Genomic DNA, 19395 nt, shown 5'->3' with positions numbered 1-19395 from the left:
CATCTCGTGGAGGAGAAAACCAGGACCGAAGCAGAGGGCTGAGGGGGTGGAGCAGGCCAGACCTAGACTTTCTTTGTTCAGACTCCGGGTTTAGTTTCTAAACCAACCTAAGTTGCGTTGAGCACTTGTGCTTGTGGCCCGTGTAGCAGACTCAGAGGTGGGCTGATGGGTATTCCTGTGCCAGATTTCACCACACATAGGGGTGCAAAGATACCTAGCAAGGGCTGCCTTGTTCAAATCTCATGCTCCTTCTGTTACCCAAATTTACCAGGCAGCAAGGCTGAGTGGTAGGGTGGGCAGGGCAGAGCTGCAGTCAGGCTCCACCCTTGACTCTCTGCACCTAACAGTGCTCCCTCCATTTCCCCCAGGAGTTTGTACTCAGTCAAGAGTCTGAGGAAGAAAACCAGGGCTATGCAAATTCCCAGAAAGGAGCTGTGTCCTATATTCCTGGTGGAAACCGCACAGTGATGTCTTCCTCCAGACCCTGTTCTCACTGTGGGAGGACAGAGGTACTTGGAGAAAGAAGCCCAACACAGCACTGGTCCTGATGGGGACTACATACCACAGCATATCATTCAAGTCCTTGGACATCATCCACGCCAAGTCGAACATCACCATGGCTGACTGCAAAGAAAGAAAGAAGCCTGAGGTCCAAGGCAGCTGTGCTTATAGGAGGGGTACACGCTGGGGCTGGGCTGCACAGCTGGGCCAGACCTGAGCTGTCTAGGATCCCAGCCAAGCCCTGCAGCTAGGGAAGGAAGCGTGGGTGGATTCCAGGCCAAACTGAGGGAAGAAGACAGAGTAACTTAAGTGACTTGCACGGTCTCCTCTGCTAACATTCCTGGGTGCACACTTCATCATGTAAGGGAGAATATCTGGGTACAGCACTGTGTGAGGGCCCCTACACATCTCACTGTGTGCCTCAGTGATACCTGGGGAGGCACCGAAGCCAGGAGGTTGGGGGCCTATGTCCACATGCTCTTCCCGGCTGGCTGGTAGCCTTACACACACACACACACACACACACACACACACACACACACACACACACTACCAGGAAGGCTGGGTGAGGCAGGGCCTTGGTTTCCACTACCTGGACATTAAAGAGGGAGGATGCATCAGGACCTCTGTGAGGAAGATCTTTCTAACAGGGCTGTCTGCAGACAGAAGCGTCTAGCTCCCTGTGAGCAGAGTCTGGGTTTTGGTAGGAGACAAGGGGGATCAGTGTCCAACTAGAAGACTCTAAAGTCCCATTAGCTGTGTGATGCTGGGCTACCCACCAGAGAGCATTTCCAAGGGAATGGTCCACAAATCTGGAGGGAGCCAGGCATCTGCCTCCACACCCACCTTATCCACTGCTTAAAAATTTCCATATCCTGGCGCAGAGCAGAGAGGGCAAAAAGACGATCCTTCAAAGGATGCTGGGACCTTGACAGTAAAAGGGATGCTGGAAATATGGTGTTCAGAGTTCAAGGCCCCAGGGCCAAATGCTAATACTAAACACATGATATTTTATTGGAAACTTATTTTCTGGGGCTCCTTAAAGCCCTGACCTATGCTCAACACTACCAGAGTCAACACAGTATGTTTTCCATGTGAAAACACATATAGTAACACACGCAGTTCCATAACACACACAGTAACGGGCCTCTGTAATTCTAAAGCTTTATCTTCTTGCACAGAGACTGAAACAGACTTGTTCTGTATTTTTGATGCTGAACAAAAATAATAGCTGCTGTCCTATGGGCACCTATTGGGTGTGCAGGACCAGCCTAAGAACTGCCTCGGAAATGAGGGTAGCTCTCTTCCTTTTACAGAGGAGAAGTTTAAGTCTCAGAGAAGCTGTCCCATCTGCCCTAGGTCACACAGCCCAAGTTGTGGGCTCCGATTCAAAGCAGGCTTTTGTGGTTCTTAAACCTATGCTCATTCGTCCTCATGTTTTAGGACACTGACCCCTAGAATCAGAACTCTATGGTGAAGTACACCCATCCGTACGTACCGATGTCCCGTGATATTCATACTGTTCGTAGTCGAAGAGGATGTCTCTTCTATAACGACATAAAACGCAGGTCCTCAACAGGCAGCAGTGCAAGGAAGACCAACATCTGCAAAATGCTAAAACTTGACAGTACTCAGAGACACACAGATCAAGTCATCCACTTACGGACCCTTTCACAGAGTGTACGTGTACAAGGCAGGGAAGGGAGTAACATTGACACAAAAGGCTTGTGGCAATGAAAGCTGTAAAACGGCATAGAATAGTCACAGAATCCCACTTCTAAGAAATCATCCTAAGACAACAGTTCAAAGAAACAAGAAAGATAGCACTGTGTGCACAAGGTTGTTCATCACAGCTCTACTTGTCGTGGCAAAATACGGGAAGGAACCTCCAGTTCAAAAAAGAAGGGGACTGGCCAAGTAAGCACAGCACGGGTTATAAGAGCTGTTCGGAACTGTCAAAAATGGTTATATTAAGTGAAAAAAATGCAAAATTAGGTGCATATTAGGATCATATAAAATATGCACAAGTATGGATACCCCAGGAGGATTGATCCAAAGTCAGAATCTCTTCCGGTTATATTCACTTTTCTTTCCTTAAACTTCCCAGGATGGTTTTTCACTGTCCTTCCATGAGGCGTGGCGAAGCATAACACTCTCAGCTGGAGTAGCAGAGCCCTTCAAGGACTGGATCGAGCAAGGAGATCTCAGCTCAATGGCACTGCTGCACCGTCACCTACAGCTACAATCACCTTTCCAGTTTGTTTTTATTTTCGAGCATTTCACTTTTTTTTTTTTTTTAAGATTTTATTTATTCATCTGAGAAAGTGAGTAGGAGGGAAAGGGAGAGAGAATCTGCAGCAGACTCTGCACTGACTGCAGAGCCAGATGCGGGCCACACAGATCACAGATCACAACTTGAGCCGACGCCAAGAGTTGGACGCTCAAACCAAATGAGCCACCCGCTGGCCCCAGAGAACTTCACTTTTTAAATCTGCAATACGGAGAGGAATTATGAATAATTCAGTTTCCTTTCCACGTACTTTCTTTCTATGAAAACCTTTACACAGTTTGTATCTCATTTATAAAGAACGTACAAATAAAAGTACATCTGGAAAACTACAAAAATGAAAGACAAAGGGCTGTCACCCCTAACAGCATGTATTTGGGAGACCTCTGGGCCCAGTCCTGCCACTCGTGAGACCACAGGGTGATACAGAGGGGACCCAGAGCTCTTCTCCAATGCAGGGGCCGCATGCTCACTCCTGGAGCCACCGACGCAGAGTTTCTAAACTAAATGAATTGTCCTCAAATGGAAAAAAAGAAAATTGTATCCAGGCCCCAGGGAAAACACAGGTATCCCACAGGGATTGCGGGCTCCGTGGCATGGGGTACTGCTTAAAGTGCATACTCACCTCCGAGCCTCCCACTCTCTTCGCTGCCTCCTCTTCATGGTTTGTGCCACTATCTCCTGATGAGGGGACAAAGAGAACAAAGGGTTAAGCAAAGAAGCCAGGAATTTATCCCTGTAGCCTGAGAAGGTTCTGATGAGGCAGAAGCCACTGGGCATGGACCCCCCCACAAGGGAAAACATGGGTCACTCATTCCCATATCCTGAGCTCAGGCCAGTCCTGGAGGAAGGAGGAACTGAGGTGGGGAATGGCCAGGACTCCATTGCCCCCACCACTGTGTGATCTAGGATAAGCACATCGCCACTTCATACTGGCTTTCCCACCAGATTAATAAGCACTGAAGTTTCCTATATCCCTCCACGTGCCAGCCACTGTTCTAATATTATAGGCACAATCCCTTTCGTTCTCACAGCAAAGGCATGAGGTAGTATGGCGGGTTTACAAATCTATGGTCCCAAGACTTCTGCTTCCAGAAAGATGGAAATTGTCTAATTTTCCCTATATGTCCACTAAATATATCTGGAAACCCTGTCAACATATATAAAGCAAACAAAATAAGACTCTGGAAGGTGGAGAGGAAGGCCAACCAGCTGGGGATCCTAGGACCTGAGCAGATGAGTTCCCTGGGTTTTGATTTTGGCTTACATATCCCAGACTTGAAGCTGAAGAAGCTGGCAACCTGGAAACAACCAGCACAAGGGAAAAAATCCCCCCAAAAAGCCAAGGACCCAGAGGAGCAGCCTTGAAAGACAGAAAACTTTTAGACAATAATTGGTCTACTCTAGCCACCACCACCAAAAACACTGTGGCCCTACCCCTATCCACCCAGCAAAGACCAAGTGGGAGCCCAGACTCCCACCCTGGTGAGCACCTCCCACCTGTAACACCTCCACCTTTCACTTGAAACACCTTCCAACATGTTCACTGGGATGGTATCAGAAGAGCCCAAGTAGTAAGCCTGGATTTTCCTTGCCCACTGGTAACAAAGAGCCACTCCTCTTACTGGCTAATGGAGGTCAAGTGGGGAATCTTGAACTTCTACCTCCACCTGACTATAAAGAGACCATGCCAGAGTGATGTCACAGAAAGCAGATAAAACGGAAGGCTTAAATAAGACCCAGAATCTCAAAACATAATATAAAAATGTCCAGGTTTCATGCGAAAAGCACTCATCACAACAGTAACCAGGAAGATCTCAAACTGAACACAAAAAAAGGAAACCCATAAATGCCAACACCAAGAAGACAAAGATGGTAGAATAATCTGACAAAGATTTTATTATTATTTTTTTTTAATTTTATTTATTTATTTGACAGAGGTAGAGACAGCCAGCGAGAGAGGGAACACAAGCAGGGGGAGTGGGAGAGGAAGAAGCAGGCTCCCAGCGGAGGAGCCTGATGTGGGGCTCGATCCCATCACGCCGGGATCACGCCCTGAGCCGAAGGCAGACGCTTAACTGCTGTGCCACCCAGGCGCCCCTGACAAAGATTTTAAAGCAGTCACCATAAAAATGCTTCAGTGGACAATTAGAAACAAAGTTGAAACACATGAAAAAAAAATAGGAAGCTTTTGCAAATAAACAGAAAAATAGAGATGAACCAGAGAAATTTACAACTGCAAAGTACAATAACTGAAATAGAAACTCAGCAGATGGGCTCAAGAGCAGAATGCAAGAACAGAGAAAAGAACCAGCAGATACAATGATAGAAATGATCCAGTCTGATCAAGAGATGGAAAACAAACTGGAAAAACAAACAAACAACCTCAGTAACATATGAGCCTACAACAAAAGACCTACCCTTCCTGTCATTGGTGTCTTGGAAGGAGAGGAGAAAGAGGATTGGCTGAAAACACACTAGAAGAAATAATGGCTGAAAATAAAGAACCATGGCTCGAAATTTGGCAAGACACATAAACCTACAGATTCAAGAAGCTGACTGAATCCCAATAGGTTAAACCCAAAGAAATCCACACCAAGATACATGTAATTAAACTTCTGACCATTAGAGTCATTTTTTTTAAAATCTCAAAAACAGCAAAAGAAAAATGACATCTTAACTATAGGATAAAACAATGTGAATAGCAGCAGACCTCTCGCTAGAAACCACAGAGGCCAGAAGAAGGAGCAGAACGTTTTCAAGTGCTGATAGAAAAGAACTGTTAACCCAGAACCCCACACACTGTGAAAATATCTTCCAGGAACGAAGAGAAAAATAAAGTAATTCTCAGAAAAAGGAAAACTAAGAGAATTTACTGCCAGCAGATTGCCTCTAAAAAAAAAAAAAAAGAAAAATGGTTACAGGCGTTTCTATAAACAGAAGGAAAATGACAATAGAAAAACCCCTGGAACATCAGGATGGAAGAGAGAACATGCTGAGTAGAAACTGGGTAAATACAATAGGCTTCCCTTATCCTCTTGAGTTTTATAATCATTTCCATTGTTGAAGCAAAATTTATCCCATTGTATGATGTGGAACTAAATGAACACAGAGGCTATTTTTAAGACACGTACATTATAAACAGAGGAGAGTAAGGGAAGTAAAGGAAGCTAAGGTTTCTACATTTATAGACTGTTTTCTCTAAATCTCTTTGAGTGTGCACCCTTATCAATATAGTTCTGAGACTATATCTTGAATACAAGTGTATTTACAAATCATGCAGGTTTAATTACATTTGAAGTATTCCCAAAAGTGTTAACTTTTGGGCACCTGGGAAGCTCAGTCGTTTAAGCATCTGCCTTCGGCTCAGGTCATGATTTCAGGGTCCTGGGATCGAGTCCCACATCAGGCTCTCTGCTCAGTGGGGAGTCTGCTTCTCCCTCTCATTCTCCCTTTGTGCTCTCCCTCTCTCTCAAATAAATAAATTAAATATTTGGGGAAAAAGGTGTTAACTTTTATTAATATCAGGTATGTAGGCCTAAACTTGGATGACAGCAAATGCAAAGTTAGAGAAGCAAGTAAAAGTACTCCATGAACAAGCGATAAATACTAGAAAACTGGACTGGCCTCCAATGTCATTCAAAACAAAACAGAAAAAAAGAGACGGGGTCCTGGTCTAGGTTAAAAAACAATTAGGGGCGCCTGGGTGGCGCAGTCGTTAAGAGTCTGCCTTCGGCTCAGGGCGTGATCCCGGTGTTATGGGATCGAGCCCCACATCAGGCTCCTCCGCTATGAGCCTGCTTCTTCCTCTCCCACTCCCCCTGCTTGTGTTCCCTCTCTCGCTGGCTGTCTCTCTCTCTGTCGAATAAATAAATAAAATCTTAAAAAAAAAAAAAAACAATTAAGAGGGGGCACCTGGGTGACTCAGTCGTTAAGCGTTTGCCTTTGGCTCAGGGCGTGATCCCAGAGTCCTGGGATTGAGCCCCGCGTCAGGGTCCCTGCTCTGCTGGGAGCCTGCTTCTTCCTCTCCCACTCCCCCTGCTTGTGTTCCCTCTCTAGCTGGCTGTCTCTCTCTCTGTCAAATAAATGAATAAAATCTTAAAAAAAAAAAAAAAACAAAAGAATAAAAGCAAATGTGCCAGCCCTGGTTGGACGATGCTTCAGACACAAAATCTATTTTGGGGACAATTAAAGAAATTGGAATATGGGTTGAATAGGTGACATTACTAATTTCTTATGTATGATAATGTTACTGTGTTGATAGAGGAGAATGTTCTTAGGAGATGCATATGGAAGAATTTGTCAGGGAGCATCATGGTGTCTGCAACTTATTCTCAAATGACCTAGCAAAAAAAAAAAAAAAAAAAAAAAAAAAAAGCATATATAGAAAGAAGGCAAACTAGCAAAAGTGGAAAATGTGAAAAATTGCCAAATCCAGATGAAAGGTATTTGGGTATTCACTGTACTATCTTTTTAAATATTGCATACGTTAGAAAAATACCAAAATAAAAACTCTGGAAAACAGTATGGAGGTTCCTCAAAAAGTTAAAAATAGAGCTACCCTACAATCCAGCAATTGTGCTACTAGGTATTTATCCAAAGGATTCAAACACAGTGATTTGAAGGGGCACCTGCACCCCAATGTTTATTGCAGCAATGTCCACAATAGCCAAAATACACAAAGAGCCCAGATGTCCATCAACAGATAAATGCATAAAGAAAATGTGATATATATGTATATATGTATATATATATATATATGTATATATATATATACACACACACAATGGAATTATTACTCAACCATCAAAAAAAATGAAATTTTGCCATTTTGCAATGACGTGGATGGAACTAGAGGGGATTATGCTAAGCGAAATGAGTCAAAGACAAATACCACACAATTTCACTCATATGTGGAATTTAAGAAATAGAACAGATGAACATAGGGGAAGGGAAGGAAAAATAAAATAAGATGAAAATAGAGAGGAAAACAAACCATAAGAGACACTGATCTCTAGGAAACAAACTGAGGGTCGTTGGAGGGAAGGTGGGTGGGGGGAGGGGGTAACTGGGTAATGGGCATTAAGGAGGGCACTTGAAGCAATGAGCACTGGGTGTTATATGCAGCTGATGAATCACTAAATTCTATGCCTGAACTAATAATACAGTATATGTTAACTAAATTGAATTTAAATAAAGAATTAAAAAAACGCTAAAATTATAAAACTTCTGAAAGAAAAAAAAAAGCTGGTGGGAAATTATGTATATTATAGGAGTACTACAGAAAGCATTCACAAACTCAGATTCCAAATAGATGCGCTAAGAACGTCAATGGAAGCTCTGACATGTTCTTACAGCTCAGCAAGAACCATCGACATTCTCTTTACTGCCAAACACGCTGGTCAGTTCTCACTTACCTGTCTCCCACAGAGCCCTAGCATCTGTGGATACTATGCACTGGACACACAGAAGATCCTAGGGATCTTCCTGGCTCTTTCCTTCCTCATTCAGGTCAAGTGTCCGCGGCCACCTTCATAAAAGCAGGCCATTCCCTGTCCAGCCCATTACCTTGCTTTAGTTTTCCTCATAGGACACAGCTCTCCACTGGAAACCATCCTTGAACTGTGCTCATTTACACATTCCCTATGTCTCCCCCACTGGAAAGGAAGCTTTGTGAAGGCAGGACTTTGTTCTCCCCCAGGGACCCTAGAGCCTAACCAATACCTGGCACATATTAGGTGATGAAATGTACTTACTAGTCAGGATAGAGAATTCCAAGATACTAATCTGCAGAACATGAATGTTTCCAGGGAAAATCCTACCAGATACTGACATTTGGGGCCTGACGGAAAGCAGCTCATTAATAGATAAATGAATGTTATAACAAAAAAGAGCTCTTACACATCAAAGATTAAAAGATGAAGACCAGAAGTTGGCCAGAGAGCGGAACAGATAAAGAGTTGGACAAGAGGAAAGAGAATCTAAGAATGTGCCTGAGGTCCCTGATCAGACCACCCAAAACTCTAGAGAAGGGACTGGTCAAAGGCAGGGAAGGCAAGGAGAAAACATTCCTACCTTTGCAGAACACGCTCCCTAGATGGACAGAATGTCCTGAATGTCCCCAAAATGGCTCAAAAGAGCTCTGCTAAAGCACCTTATTGGGAAATGTTAGGCCAAGGATGAAGGGAAGACCCCCAAACATTTCAGAGGCAAATTTCAGCATGCACACCAAGGATTGGGAGCCAAAGGGCATGAGCTTCCGCCACAACACTGAACACTAGAATAAAATATGGCCCTCCTGTTAGAGGAACAACCATCTGCCATCTTTAATGTTCCATGTAGCAGAAGCCACCGCATTGGGTAGGCCACTTCCATTGGCCAGGCCCCAGATCAGGTAAGCACCTCAGATCCAAGACTCACAAGGCTCAAACCACTCTTATCTTTGCACACAAGATGCTTCCCCTGGAGTACCCACTGGGGACTGAGCCTGGCTGAGAGCCAGACCCATCTTGTTCCTCCATGGTGACTACAAAGAGCAAGTCTTGAGAAAGTGGGGAAGGGAGGTGATGCTTATGCTATTTATTGTTTCTCTGTATGACTTTTTTTTTTTTAAGATTTTATTTTTATTTATTTTAGAGAGAGAGAGAACAGGGGGAAGAGCAGAGTGGGAAGGAGAGGGAGAGAGAATCTTGAGCAGACTCTGCACTGAGTGTGGAGCCCGACTCAGGGCTTGACCTCACGACCCTGAGATCAAGACCTGAGCCAAAACCAAGAGTTGGGTGCCTAACTGACTGAGCCACCCAGGCGCCTCTTTGTATCACTTTTAAAGATGTATGCTCTCTGATCGAAAGGCTGAGCCATCCTAAGTTTCATCTCATCTGATGAAATTCTATTGTACGGACAAGGATGTCATAGCTCAGAGAAGTTCAGTAACCTGCCTGAGGCCACACAGCCAGGGGATGGTAGAGCCCAGGGTCAACACCCATGCCTGCTGAACCGCAGCTAACCCTGCACCCCACAGGCTCCAGTCTGAGCTCTGACCTCTGGGAACCACAAGTCCCTCAAGACTGAGGGGAGGCCCAAACCCACCTCTTCCAACCGCGTGCGCTTCTCAGAAGGCTCTGACCCATTGTCACTTTCACTTCCTGAATGCTCCTCATCCTCTTCTTCATCCCTGAAGATATCATCATAGGCAGGAACTTCAAGGTCATCATCTTGTTTAATGAGTAGTTTGATCTAAGATTAAAACAAAAAGCAATCAAGGTTCTCCTCTCTCATTGACAGAAAACTCTCCATCACATGTTTTTCTCTTGCAGAATCTTATTTCTCAATGAGCTGACTCGTTCAGTGTTCTGTACAAAGAGTCCCCAGTTTGAGAGAAGAATCTCAAACTTCTCAAGCATTTTCTTGTTTTCATTTCCACTCACTGAGGCACTGCAGTTGTATCACACGATATGCAAAAATTCCAGAAATTTAAAAACCATCCGCAGTCATTTAAGTCTGAGAAAAAACCTCCCTCTTATGCCACACACCGAGCAAACAAAATGAATATCTGGCAACTTGGACTCTGACAGAAGACATAAAGATGTGTGACACCTAAGTAAATATACAACTGCTGTCTCTAAAAGCAGTTCCAAGCTGATTTCGCTTAGAGAGAGAACTTTGGGGCCAACAGTTTGATAACACGGGTCGGGGGGTTAACTCAGAGAATGGTTAGGTGGCTGCCCTGTGCCAGGCTCCATGCTTGCTGCTGGGGTTCAAAGAGGAAGCACAGCATGGCCATTTTAGGCTAACGGTGTCCTTTTACACTATTGTCTTGCTGGTCCTCACACCACCCTTTGGATGGGCAGGGAAAGTGCTAGACCCACTTGTAGGGCTAATGCCTCTAGATCCTTTTATTCAATGATGCCAGCTGGGCCTGAGCTCTGAGGGCAGGCTCGGTGCAGTGTTCTGGTCCTTATGCTTCCCAAGTTAAGTGAATTCCAAAATGCATTCTGGAGTGCCTCTAAGACTTGGGTGCCATGTTTTTCACCAGAGATAAGCAAGACCAGGTGCTTGCCCTCAGGCTGTTCCAACTCCTGTAGCGGAGGGGGATACATGCCTTGCTTAGAACATCAGGTGCGAGGTTGTCCGTGGCATAAGAGGTACAGAGAGATGGACAGGAGAACTCAGGGAAGACATGAGCCCCAAAGGCCAAGTTACCTGGGCATCGTTGTATACATTCACGACGTTGACTGGCCTGTGGCTGTCACACACAAAAAATATAGCATCTTCATCAGGCTGAAGGATATCCAATAGGTCTACGTTAGCTCCACAGTTTATGAGGATAAAATAACGGAACTGGAAAAAAGAGAGAGATTGTGAAGTAAGTGCCTTGAGGAGGTCCTTCATTTCAGCATACTAGGCCCCTGAGTCCTGCTGAGACACATCAAGCTCTTGACACCAGGCAAGGCCCTGATGGTGTGAGACTCCGAAAATGGCAAGCCCTGGCCTGTGTTAGTGCTTTAAAATATTTCACATGCTATTTCATTTCCATGATGACACCACGAGACAGGCCCCACGGCTTCGCAGAGCAGCACGTGGAGGCTCAGCGTGACTCAGTCTCATGCACAGGGCCAAGAAGCTGATAAGCAGCAGACCAAGACTTCAAATGTCTCTCAAAGCCTCTTCAGATCTCAGATCTCAGTCACCCTACTGGACCGTGTTGCCTCTCTGTAGTAACAGCATTATACAGGTTTAAATTTGTAGCATGTCTTGGGCAGCCCATACTTAACGGGCACAAAATATTAAATTGAGTCTTATTACATCCTATCACTACAGAGAATCCCTTCCTTATAAATACCAAGTTGGCACCAGTACACTCCTTCCGTGATGACAGGAGCTCCAGGCACGGATTTATCTCTGCTATACAGTCCTAAATGTGGCCACAGACCCCAAAGACCCTCTTCCCTACTCCAGCCCTACCCTGTGGGATCTAAAATGTCCCATCTCTCAGTATAGCCCCATACAGAAGTACTAGGAGTCCCGCCTCTGTTTACATTGCAAAGGGAGAAGATATGTTCCTGGATTAACATTTGGAAACTGGAATACTTTTTCTTGGATAGATAATGTAAAATAGCAGTGTAATCTAACATAATTTGAATGAGGCCATATCAAAAACTAACTACTAAGTTTCAAGCACCTTACAATGAAATATCAGCAACACAAATTCAAAGTTAGAAAGTGTCCACATTCACTATCTTATTTTTTTTTTTAAGATTTTATTTATTTATTTGACAGAGAGAGACAGCCAGTGAAAGAGGGAACACAAGCAGGGAGAGTGGGAGGCTCCCAGCAGAGGAGCCTGATGCGGGGCTCGATCCCAGAACGCCGGGATCATGCCCTGAGCTGAAGGCAGACGCTTAACGACTTAACGGCGCCCCAAGATTCACTATCTTTTATTTGGTTGTCAATTTTTTTTCTACAACTTGAGGGTAAGTTACCCTGTACAGCTCATTTTTTCCTTCCACGTTGTCTAACATAGCTGATACTTAAATATACATGCAACCTATTGTGGACATAGAAGGAATGCTAAGTGTTAAGAAATTGCAACTGAGGGTGCCAGGGTGGCTTAGTCGGTTAAGCATCTGCCTTCAGCTCGGGTCATGATCCCAGGGTCCTGGGATCGAGCCCCACGCCAGGCTCCCTGCTCAGTGGGGAGCCTGCTTCTCCCTCTCCCACTACCCCTCTTTGTGTTCCCTCTCTCACTGTGTGTGTGTCTCTCTCTGTCAAATAAATAAATAAAATCTTAAAAAAAAATTGCAACTGAATAAAATAAGACTAATTATTCTAAAATACTCCTTTCATACCTGTTCTTTATGCTCAAGAAATGCAGTTTCAAGTTCTTGCCACCCAGAAACTGGAACCAGGGTATACTGCACGTGATCACACTGGAACAGGGCCTGAGAGAGATTAATTTCAAACCTATCAAATTTAGGCCATCTACAATTTACTTTGAAATGAACTTAAAAAAAAACAAAAACAAAACGATGGATTGAGAAACGAATGACATGTGATAAAGCAAGAATGGTAAAACGTTAAGGGGAAAAACTAGGTTATGGGGATATGACTGTTCACTATATCATTCTGTGAACTTTGCCTAATTTTTGAAAATTACCAAAGGAAAACATTGGGAGGGAAGCTCATCTTATTTCTGGGTCTTCTGAGAAGTAGTTTCTGACCCAAGGGCCTGACCAAAGGTCATGTAAACATTGCATCATATTCAAAACAGAACCAATGATCTTCCCTGATAGACGAAGGAATCTGGATTTCGGGTATTGCTTATGACACCACTGTGCCCTCAGTTGTCACAGACTCCTCCGTCTGAAACCCCACACTTGTGAAGCCACTCCAGGTCTAAGGGTCTCTCCAATGCAACCATTTTTTGGCCCAGGTTATTGCAAAAATACTAACTAGTATTCCTGCCTTTTGCAGAATCCTTCTCTAATTTACCCAACACTCCTGCCAGCAAGACGACCTCTCAGAGTGCCCCTCCCCAGCTTTCCTTTGCTCCAGCCACTAAGGTAGCCTGCGCTCTCAACGTGAGGGCTGGGAAGAGGGGCGGTTCTCTACTGTGCTCCTCACCTCCAGCCCCGACTCCCAGCACACCCGGCACCCAACTCCTCCTGGGGCCTCGCCTGCATCCTCACCTTTCGCCCCGGCCCTTCCCTTCCAAAGTACGCAAGGCTCACCTGAAGGATCTTGCAAGCGCACAGAGCGTCCACGTCCGAGGCCACGAAGAGAAGAACCCTCTGTCGGGAGAAGAGCGGGCCAGTTGAAGGCAGAGACCCGAACACGGGCCCCTGGTGCCCTCCCACGGCCGCTCCCTCTCATCCCTTCCCCCCGACACGGCCATGAGGTCCAAGAAAAGGGGTCACCTGGCTCTGGACCACCTCGTAGAACTCCTTGCGGAAATCGGACACGAACATGGCCACGGCGGCCGGACACCGAGAGCTAGTGCAGAGACTCCAAGAGCAGCCGCAGCGGTCAAGACTCCCGCCAAATCAGGACTCTCCCGATTGGCCCAGGATCCAACCAATCGCTACTTAGTTCCCCCAGCCTTTCCCTCTTTCTGATTGGGTCACATTGGAGGCGGGCACTAGCACTCCGCCATTCAGGCTGGAAAAGTCAGGCCCGCTCCTAAACGAGCGTCATCCACCGGCAGAACGCAAGCACGGTTGCCCACTTCAATCCTGACTCCCATTTACCCACAAATCCAACGCTTGGTGGACATCTTTAGTTTGGGAAGAGAAGCCTATTGCCTCCCACTGGGAACTCCAGGGGGGAAAAAAAAAACATGCCATAAATTAAATGCACATATACATCGAACGAAGTCGTCAGTTTACGATTTCAAAAAGCTCTCGGCGCAGTTCGAAGGCGGATGCGCGGCTTAATTCCGCCAGCATCCTCGATGGCTGCCGCAAAAGGCGGAAGGTCTACGTGCATTCTGGGTAGTGTAGTCGACAAAGAGAGTGGGCCTCACTAAATTCGTCTAGAGGGGAGTATTAGAAAAATGTAATTTAAAATAATTATAAAAATTACTCTAGAGAGGACAAAAAATTAGGAAAGGGTATTTTAGTGTGTACCCCCAGGGAAATTTTAGACCCTAGCGCCTTTGCCTGGCTTTTCGCATTTGCAGCCGACCCCAGTCTTCCTCATCTCCCCCCGGGTCTCAGGTCCGGCACTTCCGGTGAGCCTCCCAGGGCGTCGGAGCGGAAGCCGCGGCGGCGGCTGCTGTAAGCAGAGAGGGTCGGCGGGCTCCCATCCTAACGTTCTCTGGGCGAAGCGGCATCTGCGAGGCAGGGGTGTCCACCATGGTGAGCGCGGCCTGGCAGGGGCTGGGAGCTGGGGCTGGAGGCTGGGGCCAGGGGCCGGGGCCGGGGCCGGTGGGGCTGACGGGACGGCCGCGGAGATGCCGAGTCACCCCGGCCGGGCAAGAGCCGGACCTTTGACCACGAACGGCCTTGGCTTGTGTTCGCTGGTCCCGGGCATAGTTCGGATTGCCTCTCAGTTGGACTTAAAACTCCTTCAGGGTGAAAAGGAATCTTCTACGTTTGGGTCCACCCACGGGTCTCACAAGTGCTAGGCACGTAACAGGTTTCCTAACACCAAAATAATTGAAAAGTTGCTGGGGGTGAGGAGCCGAGTCAGGGGTCCCGCAGGGAGAATGCTTGGGGGCCATTCCCATGGGCGGGAACACTCAGCCCTTGCCCCAATTCCCTCCAGCGCGGTACGTTTGGGTCGTGCATCCGCTGTAATGATGCCTTTAGCTATTTAAGCGATTCGGTAAAGATAAAAGTACTAGATAGTTTTTGCTGGCGCTTTTTCTGTCACACAGTTTTTAACACGCACAGTCCCTTATTACACCATATCCCATTTAATCCCTACAATGCCCTTGGATGCAAGGATAATTATTATCATTTTAACCACGAAAAAAACAAGGTTTAAAGAAGTAAGTCGTTTACTCGAGGTCAGAGAAGTGGGGAGTGGAAATTTGAAGCCAAGTCTGGCCGCAAAGCTTAGTCTCATTACCATTGTGCGGCATTGCCTCAATGTCACTTGTTTGTTTTAGCAAAAAGAAGCAATGGTTATTAGGTTTTATCTGAAGTTTGTCATTGTTGAATCATGTTTCCATTCTCAAGTTCATCACAGACTTTGAATACCTGAGAGGTCTAGGCAAAATGCTAAGTATTGGGATTATAAAGGAAAGTACGACTTAGGGTTGGAAGCAGCAGGGGGGGACAGAAGATAAGGTTCATGGATGGATTGAAGGCAAATTGTTAAGGCTGTTAAATACTTTGTGGGGATTTTCTGATTTAAAGAGGAATGAAAGCAAAGAGAAAAAATGACTTAGATGGGGTGATGTAGTGAAAGGCTCCAGGAAGCCCCCATTACTCTACCTTCACATTTGTTACACTTCTGGCCAAGACTGTGGAACAGAGTTCTGCTTAAAAGAAGGAGAAACAAAGGCTTGAAAACTACTATGCTAAAGCTCCCAGGGATCGAAGAGCCATTTAAGATTTTAAGCAGGAACATGCTGTGTTTGTATTTTAGGAAGACCGCAGATTCATCTTGCTAATTTTGAAATTGCTAGTAAAGGGAGATGGCTTTCCCTCTACTTAATGTATATTTGGAATCAAGTCAAAAAATATCTGTCCATTGTGAGATTATTTTTTTAAAACTTGTAAAAACCACGTAAATTTTTTCATCCTGTAAAACTGAAACTCTGTACCCATTAAACAACAATTCCCCCGTTTCCCCTCACCTGTCCCCTGGTAGCCAACATTTTACTTTTTGTCCCTATGAATTTGACAACTCTAGGGACCTCACATAAGTGAAATCATATAGTATTTGTCTTTTTGTGATGGGCTTATTTCACTGAGTATAATGTCCTCAAGTTTCATCCACATTGTAGCATGTGATAAGATTTTCCTCCCTTTTAAAGGCTGAATAATATTCCATTGCGTGGATAGACCACATTTTTTTAACCTTTCATCTGTTGATGGACACTTGGATTGTTTCCACCTCTTAGCTATTATGAATAGTGCTGCTATGAACATTCGAACATCAGACAAATATCTTTTCAAGGGCCTGCTTTCAGTTCTTTTTGATATGTACCCTATTGTGCGATTTTATATTGTGGTGGCGGGGGAAGGAGGGACGTTATGGTAATTGCAGTACTTTGAGAAGGCTCCAGATTGCTGTGTAACATATTTTCTAAGCCTCACCATAATCCACATGTTAAGAGCTGGGATATTACCTTTTTGGCGGCACCATGTTTTGACTTTACTTATTAACATGAGGGAGTACCACAGTGTAACAACATGAGACCACCTTGGAGGGGCACCAGTCCAAACCGTGGGCAAAGCAGGGAAGGTTCCTGAAACAAAGAAAGGATGGTCATGGAAGCCAGGGGAAGGAGGGCAAATACCTCGTGCCTGCTCTTCCTGCTGCTTGGAATGCCATTCCCTGGTTTTTGCCTGGCTCCCTCCTGGCATTCAAGTCTCTGCAGAGGCCCTTCCTGACCACCCATTTAAAATAGCATTCCCAGGCGCCTGGGTGGCTCAGTCGGTTAAGCATCTGCCTTCAATTCAGGGCTGAGTCCCACGTTGGGCTCCCTGCTCAGCAGGGAGTCTGCTCCTCCCTCTCCCTCTGTCCCTTCCCCAGCTTGTGCTCTGCTATCTCTTGCTCACTCTCTCTCTCAAATAAATACATAAAATCTTAAAAGAAAAATAAGGTAGCATTCCCAGGAGCTCTCTGTCCCTTACCGTGTCTTGTCCTCAGAGCCTTTATCAGCACCAGGCATTTTCTCTTACTTGTTTCCCTTGTCTTGAATGTCAGCTCCTCCAGGGCAAGTGTTGTACCTGTTTTGTTAGTGAGCAGACATCCTAGAGTGATATTTTGGTCGTGCTTAGATCAGAACCTAGCAGATAGTGGGCACTCAATAAATAGATTTTTTTTTTTTTAATTAATGAAAAGAGGGAAAGTGTTCCAGTTGGAGGAATCAGGTGTGGCAGGTGTAGGAGACTGCAGGGCCGTCGGGACCCAGTCCCTGAGGTATGTGTGAGGTCTGGTCTGGATCCTTGGGTGAGGGACGAGAGACCGAAAGAGGTTAATGACAGGCTTGACATGGCCAGTTGTATATTTTAGTGAGATTGCACCTTCTAAAAGCAGTGGAATCTAGATGGGAGGGAATGAGATGGAGCAGGACCGAATGTGTAGAAGCAGATCTGAGATTCCCCGTGCTTCCGGCTGACTGCTCTGTTCCATCGGGATTTCCGTGCATCTTGTTCTTCCAGGACATTCAGCAGCATTAACTTCCCTGACTTGTTTGGGCTTTCGACGTGAAGAAATGTACCTTTGTTCTGTTCTAACTTCAGCACTCTTTCCTTCCTTGTAGTTCTCCTTCAACATGTTCGACCACCCGATTCCCCGGGTCTTCCAGAACCGCTTCTCCACGCAGTACCGCTGCTTCTCCGTGTCCATGCTCGCAGGGCCTAATGACAGGTCAGATGTGGAGAAAGGAGGGAAGAGTATGTGCTCGTTTTTATTTTGAATAGTAACCTTTCCTGCCCTCAGCCTACAGCGCTTATAGTCTTCAGTAGCCCTTGTTTTGCTTGTGTAACCAGAAGCTAGTTACAGTGAAAATCTTACTTGCCCTAGACTTGCTACGGGGGACTGGGGGTGGGAGGGAGAGTCCTAATTATGATTAGATTTATGGCTAATAGCCATTGGTTCTCCACAATGAATTACAGCAAGTAAAATTCCTTATGAAAGATCATTGTGAAATTCTGGTTACCTCACAAGTATCATTTAGTATGTTTTAAAGATATGACAGAAACTAAGTTTTGGCTTTTGTTCTGCCTTTTTAATTTTATTTTCTTAATGTTTTTTAAATAATCTTTCCACAGTAATTATGCCGCCCTCAGCCCTCGATCAACTCAGTAAGTATTTTCTCCATGACTAGGGAACTGAGGTCATATAAGTATAGACAAAAGAAACTTGGCACATGCTCCCCAGTATGTCCAGATTTAGGCAATCTTTGCCATTTCTGGTTGGGAATTGTCTGTGGAGGGTGCGTGCTGGACTGGAGAGCTGGGCCTGCAGATGCCCCGGTGAGATGGTGGCCGGTGGTGGCCAGCTGTCCAGGCTGGGGCCAGTGAGTACTCAGCTCTAGGTCCCTCCCCTATGAAGGGAGTTCTACTCTTCTGAATCTCCCCCTCCCAACACACATATACACCTTATCTAGATCCCATCAGGACTAAAGGAAAATTCGAGCACCAGTGCTTTTCACCCTGCTGAGGCATCACCCTGATGGTACTGGCTGGGTTCACTAGGTTTTCTCCTAAAGGACGCGGTGCAGCAGGCTTCTCATCTCCTCCCCAAATATGTTTCCTCAGCTCCAGGCCCGAATTTCTAGCCCAGTCTGCCCCATTGCATTGAAAATCACATCAAAAACTGAGCTGTTATCCTCTGCCCCAGAAGCTGCCTTTCTCATCAGGTCCTTTCTCTTACAGCAGGAGCCAGAAAGTCCCATGGGTTGTGAGAGGGGCCATACTTCCTTTTTCCTCAACCCTTCATCCCATGAGAACAACCCATGGAGACTTCATGCCCCCAGCCACAGGCACAATTAGTTCCTTTTGAGATTCAGTGGTGTGTTTAGTGTGAATTCCCCCTATTAGAGGGAGGAGACGGTGGAGGCCACCAGAGGACAGGTCCACACTCCGTGTCTGATACGTGTGGGGCCACACTGTAGAGAACTGGGCGTGGGTCTGGTATCATTCCAGCTTGGGGTTTACGCCTGGCCTGGCTCTAGACTAGTGATTTGGCCTCTGAACTTCAGTGTACTCATCTTTAAACAGGGACACACAGCACCCGTCCATCAAAGCTGCTTTGTGGCAGGACCTCCTGCTGGATGGTGTCCTGTGGTATGTGTGTGAATAGCCCAAGCCCATGTGACACCAGTCAAGGCAGGAGGTGGCCTTTAGCCAGCAGGGCTAAACCAGTGCCAGCAGCAGCAGTGGCCACACCCAGTGGAGGCCCCGTAATTCCTGCCTCTGTACAGCCAG

General features: G+C 45.9%; 2 protein-coding genes across 3 annotated transcripts in view; one reads left to right on the top strand and one right to left on the bottom strand.

Moving 5' to 3' along the window:
• CDC45 (cell division cycle 45) overlaps positions 1 to 14054 on the bottom strand; it is a 33804-nt gene extending 19750 nt beyond the window's left edge. The window contains exons 1-8 of one of the 2 annotated variants that reach the window (XM_040619577.1): positions 13705 to 14054; positions 13519 to 13578; positions 12637 to 12729; positions 10991 to 11128; positions 9878 to 10024; positions 3414 to 3469; positions 2000 to 2048; positions 563 to 624 (exon numbers count right to left, since the gene is read on the bottom strand). In XM_040619577.1, the coding sequence (XP_040475511.1) occupies positions 563 to 624; positions 2000 to 2048; positions 3414 to 3469; positions 9878 to 10024; positions 10991 to 11128; positions 12637 to 12729; positions 13519 to 13578; positions 13705 to 13755 (656 nt within the window). In that variant the 5' untranslated portion in view covers positions 13756 to 14054. The remainder of the gene's footprint in view (positions 1 to 562; positions 625 to 1999; positions 2049 to 3413; positions 3470 to 9877; positions 10025 to 10990; positions 11129 to 12636; positions 12730 to 13518; positions 13579 to 13704) is intronic. The other variant, XM_040619576.1, reaches the window with a different exon arrangement.
• Positions 14055 to 14487: 433 nt separating this feature from the next.
• Positions 14488 to 19395, top strand: part of UFD1 (ubiquitin recognition factor in ER associated degradation 1) — a 24230-nt gene continuing 19322 nt past the window's right edge. The window contains exons 1-3 of the mRNA XM_008697578.2: positions 14488 to 14643; positions 17727 to 17859; positions 18238 to 18270. Of these exons, the coding sequence (XP_008695800.2) occupies positions 14641 to 14643; positions 17727 to 17859; positions 18238 to 18270 (169 nt within the window). The 5' untranslated portion in view covers positions 14488 to 14640. The remainder of the gene's footprint in view (positions 14644 to 17726; positions 17860 to 18237; positions 18271 to 19395) is intronic.

The sequence above is a fragment of the Ursus maritimus genome, unplaced genomic scaffold, assembly GCF_017311325.1.
Source record: "Ursus maritimus isolate PB19 unplaced genomic scaffold, ASM1731132v1 scaffold_33, whole genome shotgun sequence".
NCBI lineage: Eukaryota > Metazoa > Chordata > Mammalia > Carnivora > Ursidae > Ursus > Ursus maritimus.
This window is presented reverse-complemented; position numbering and strand designations above follow the sequence as displayed.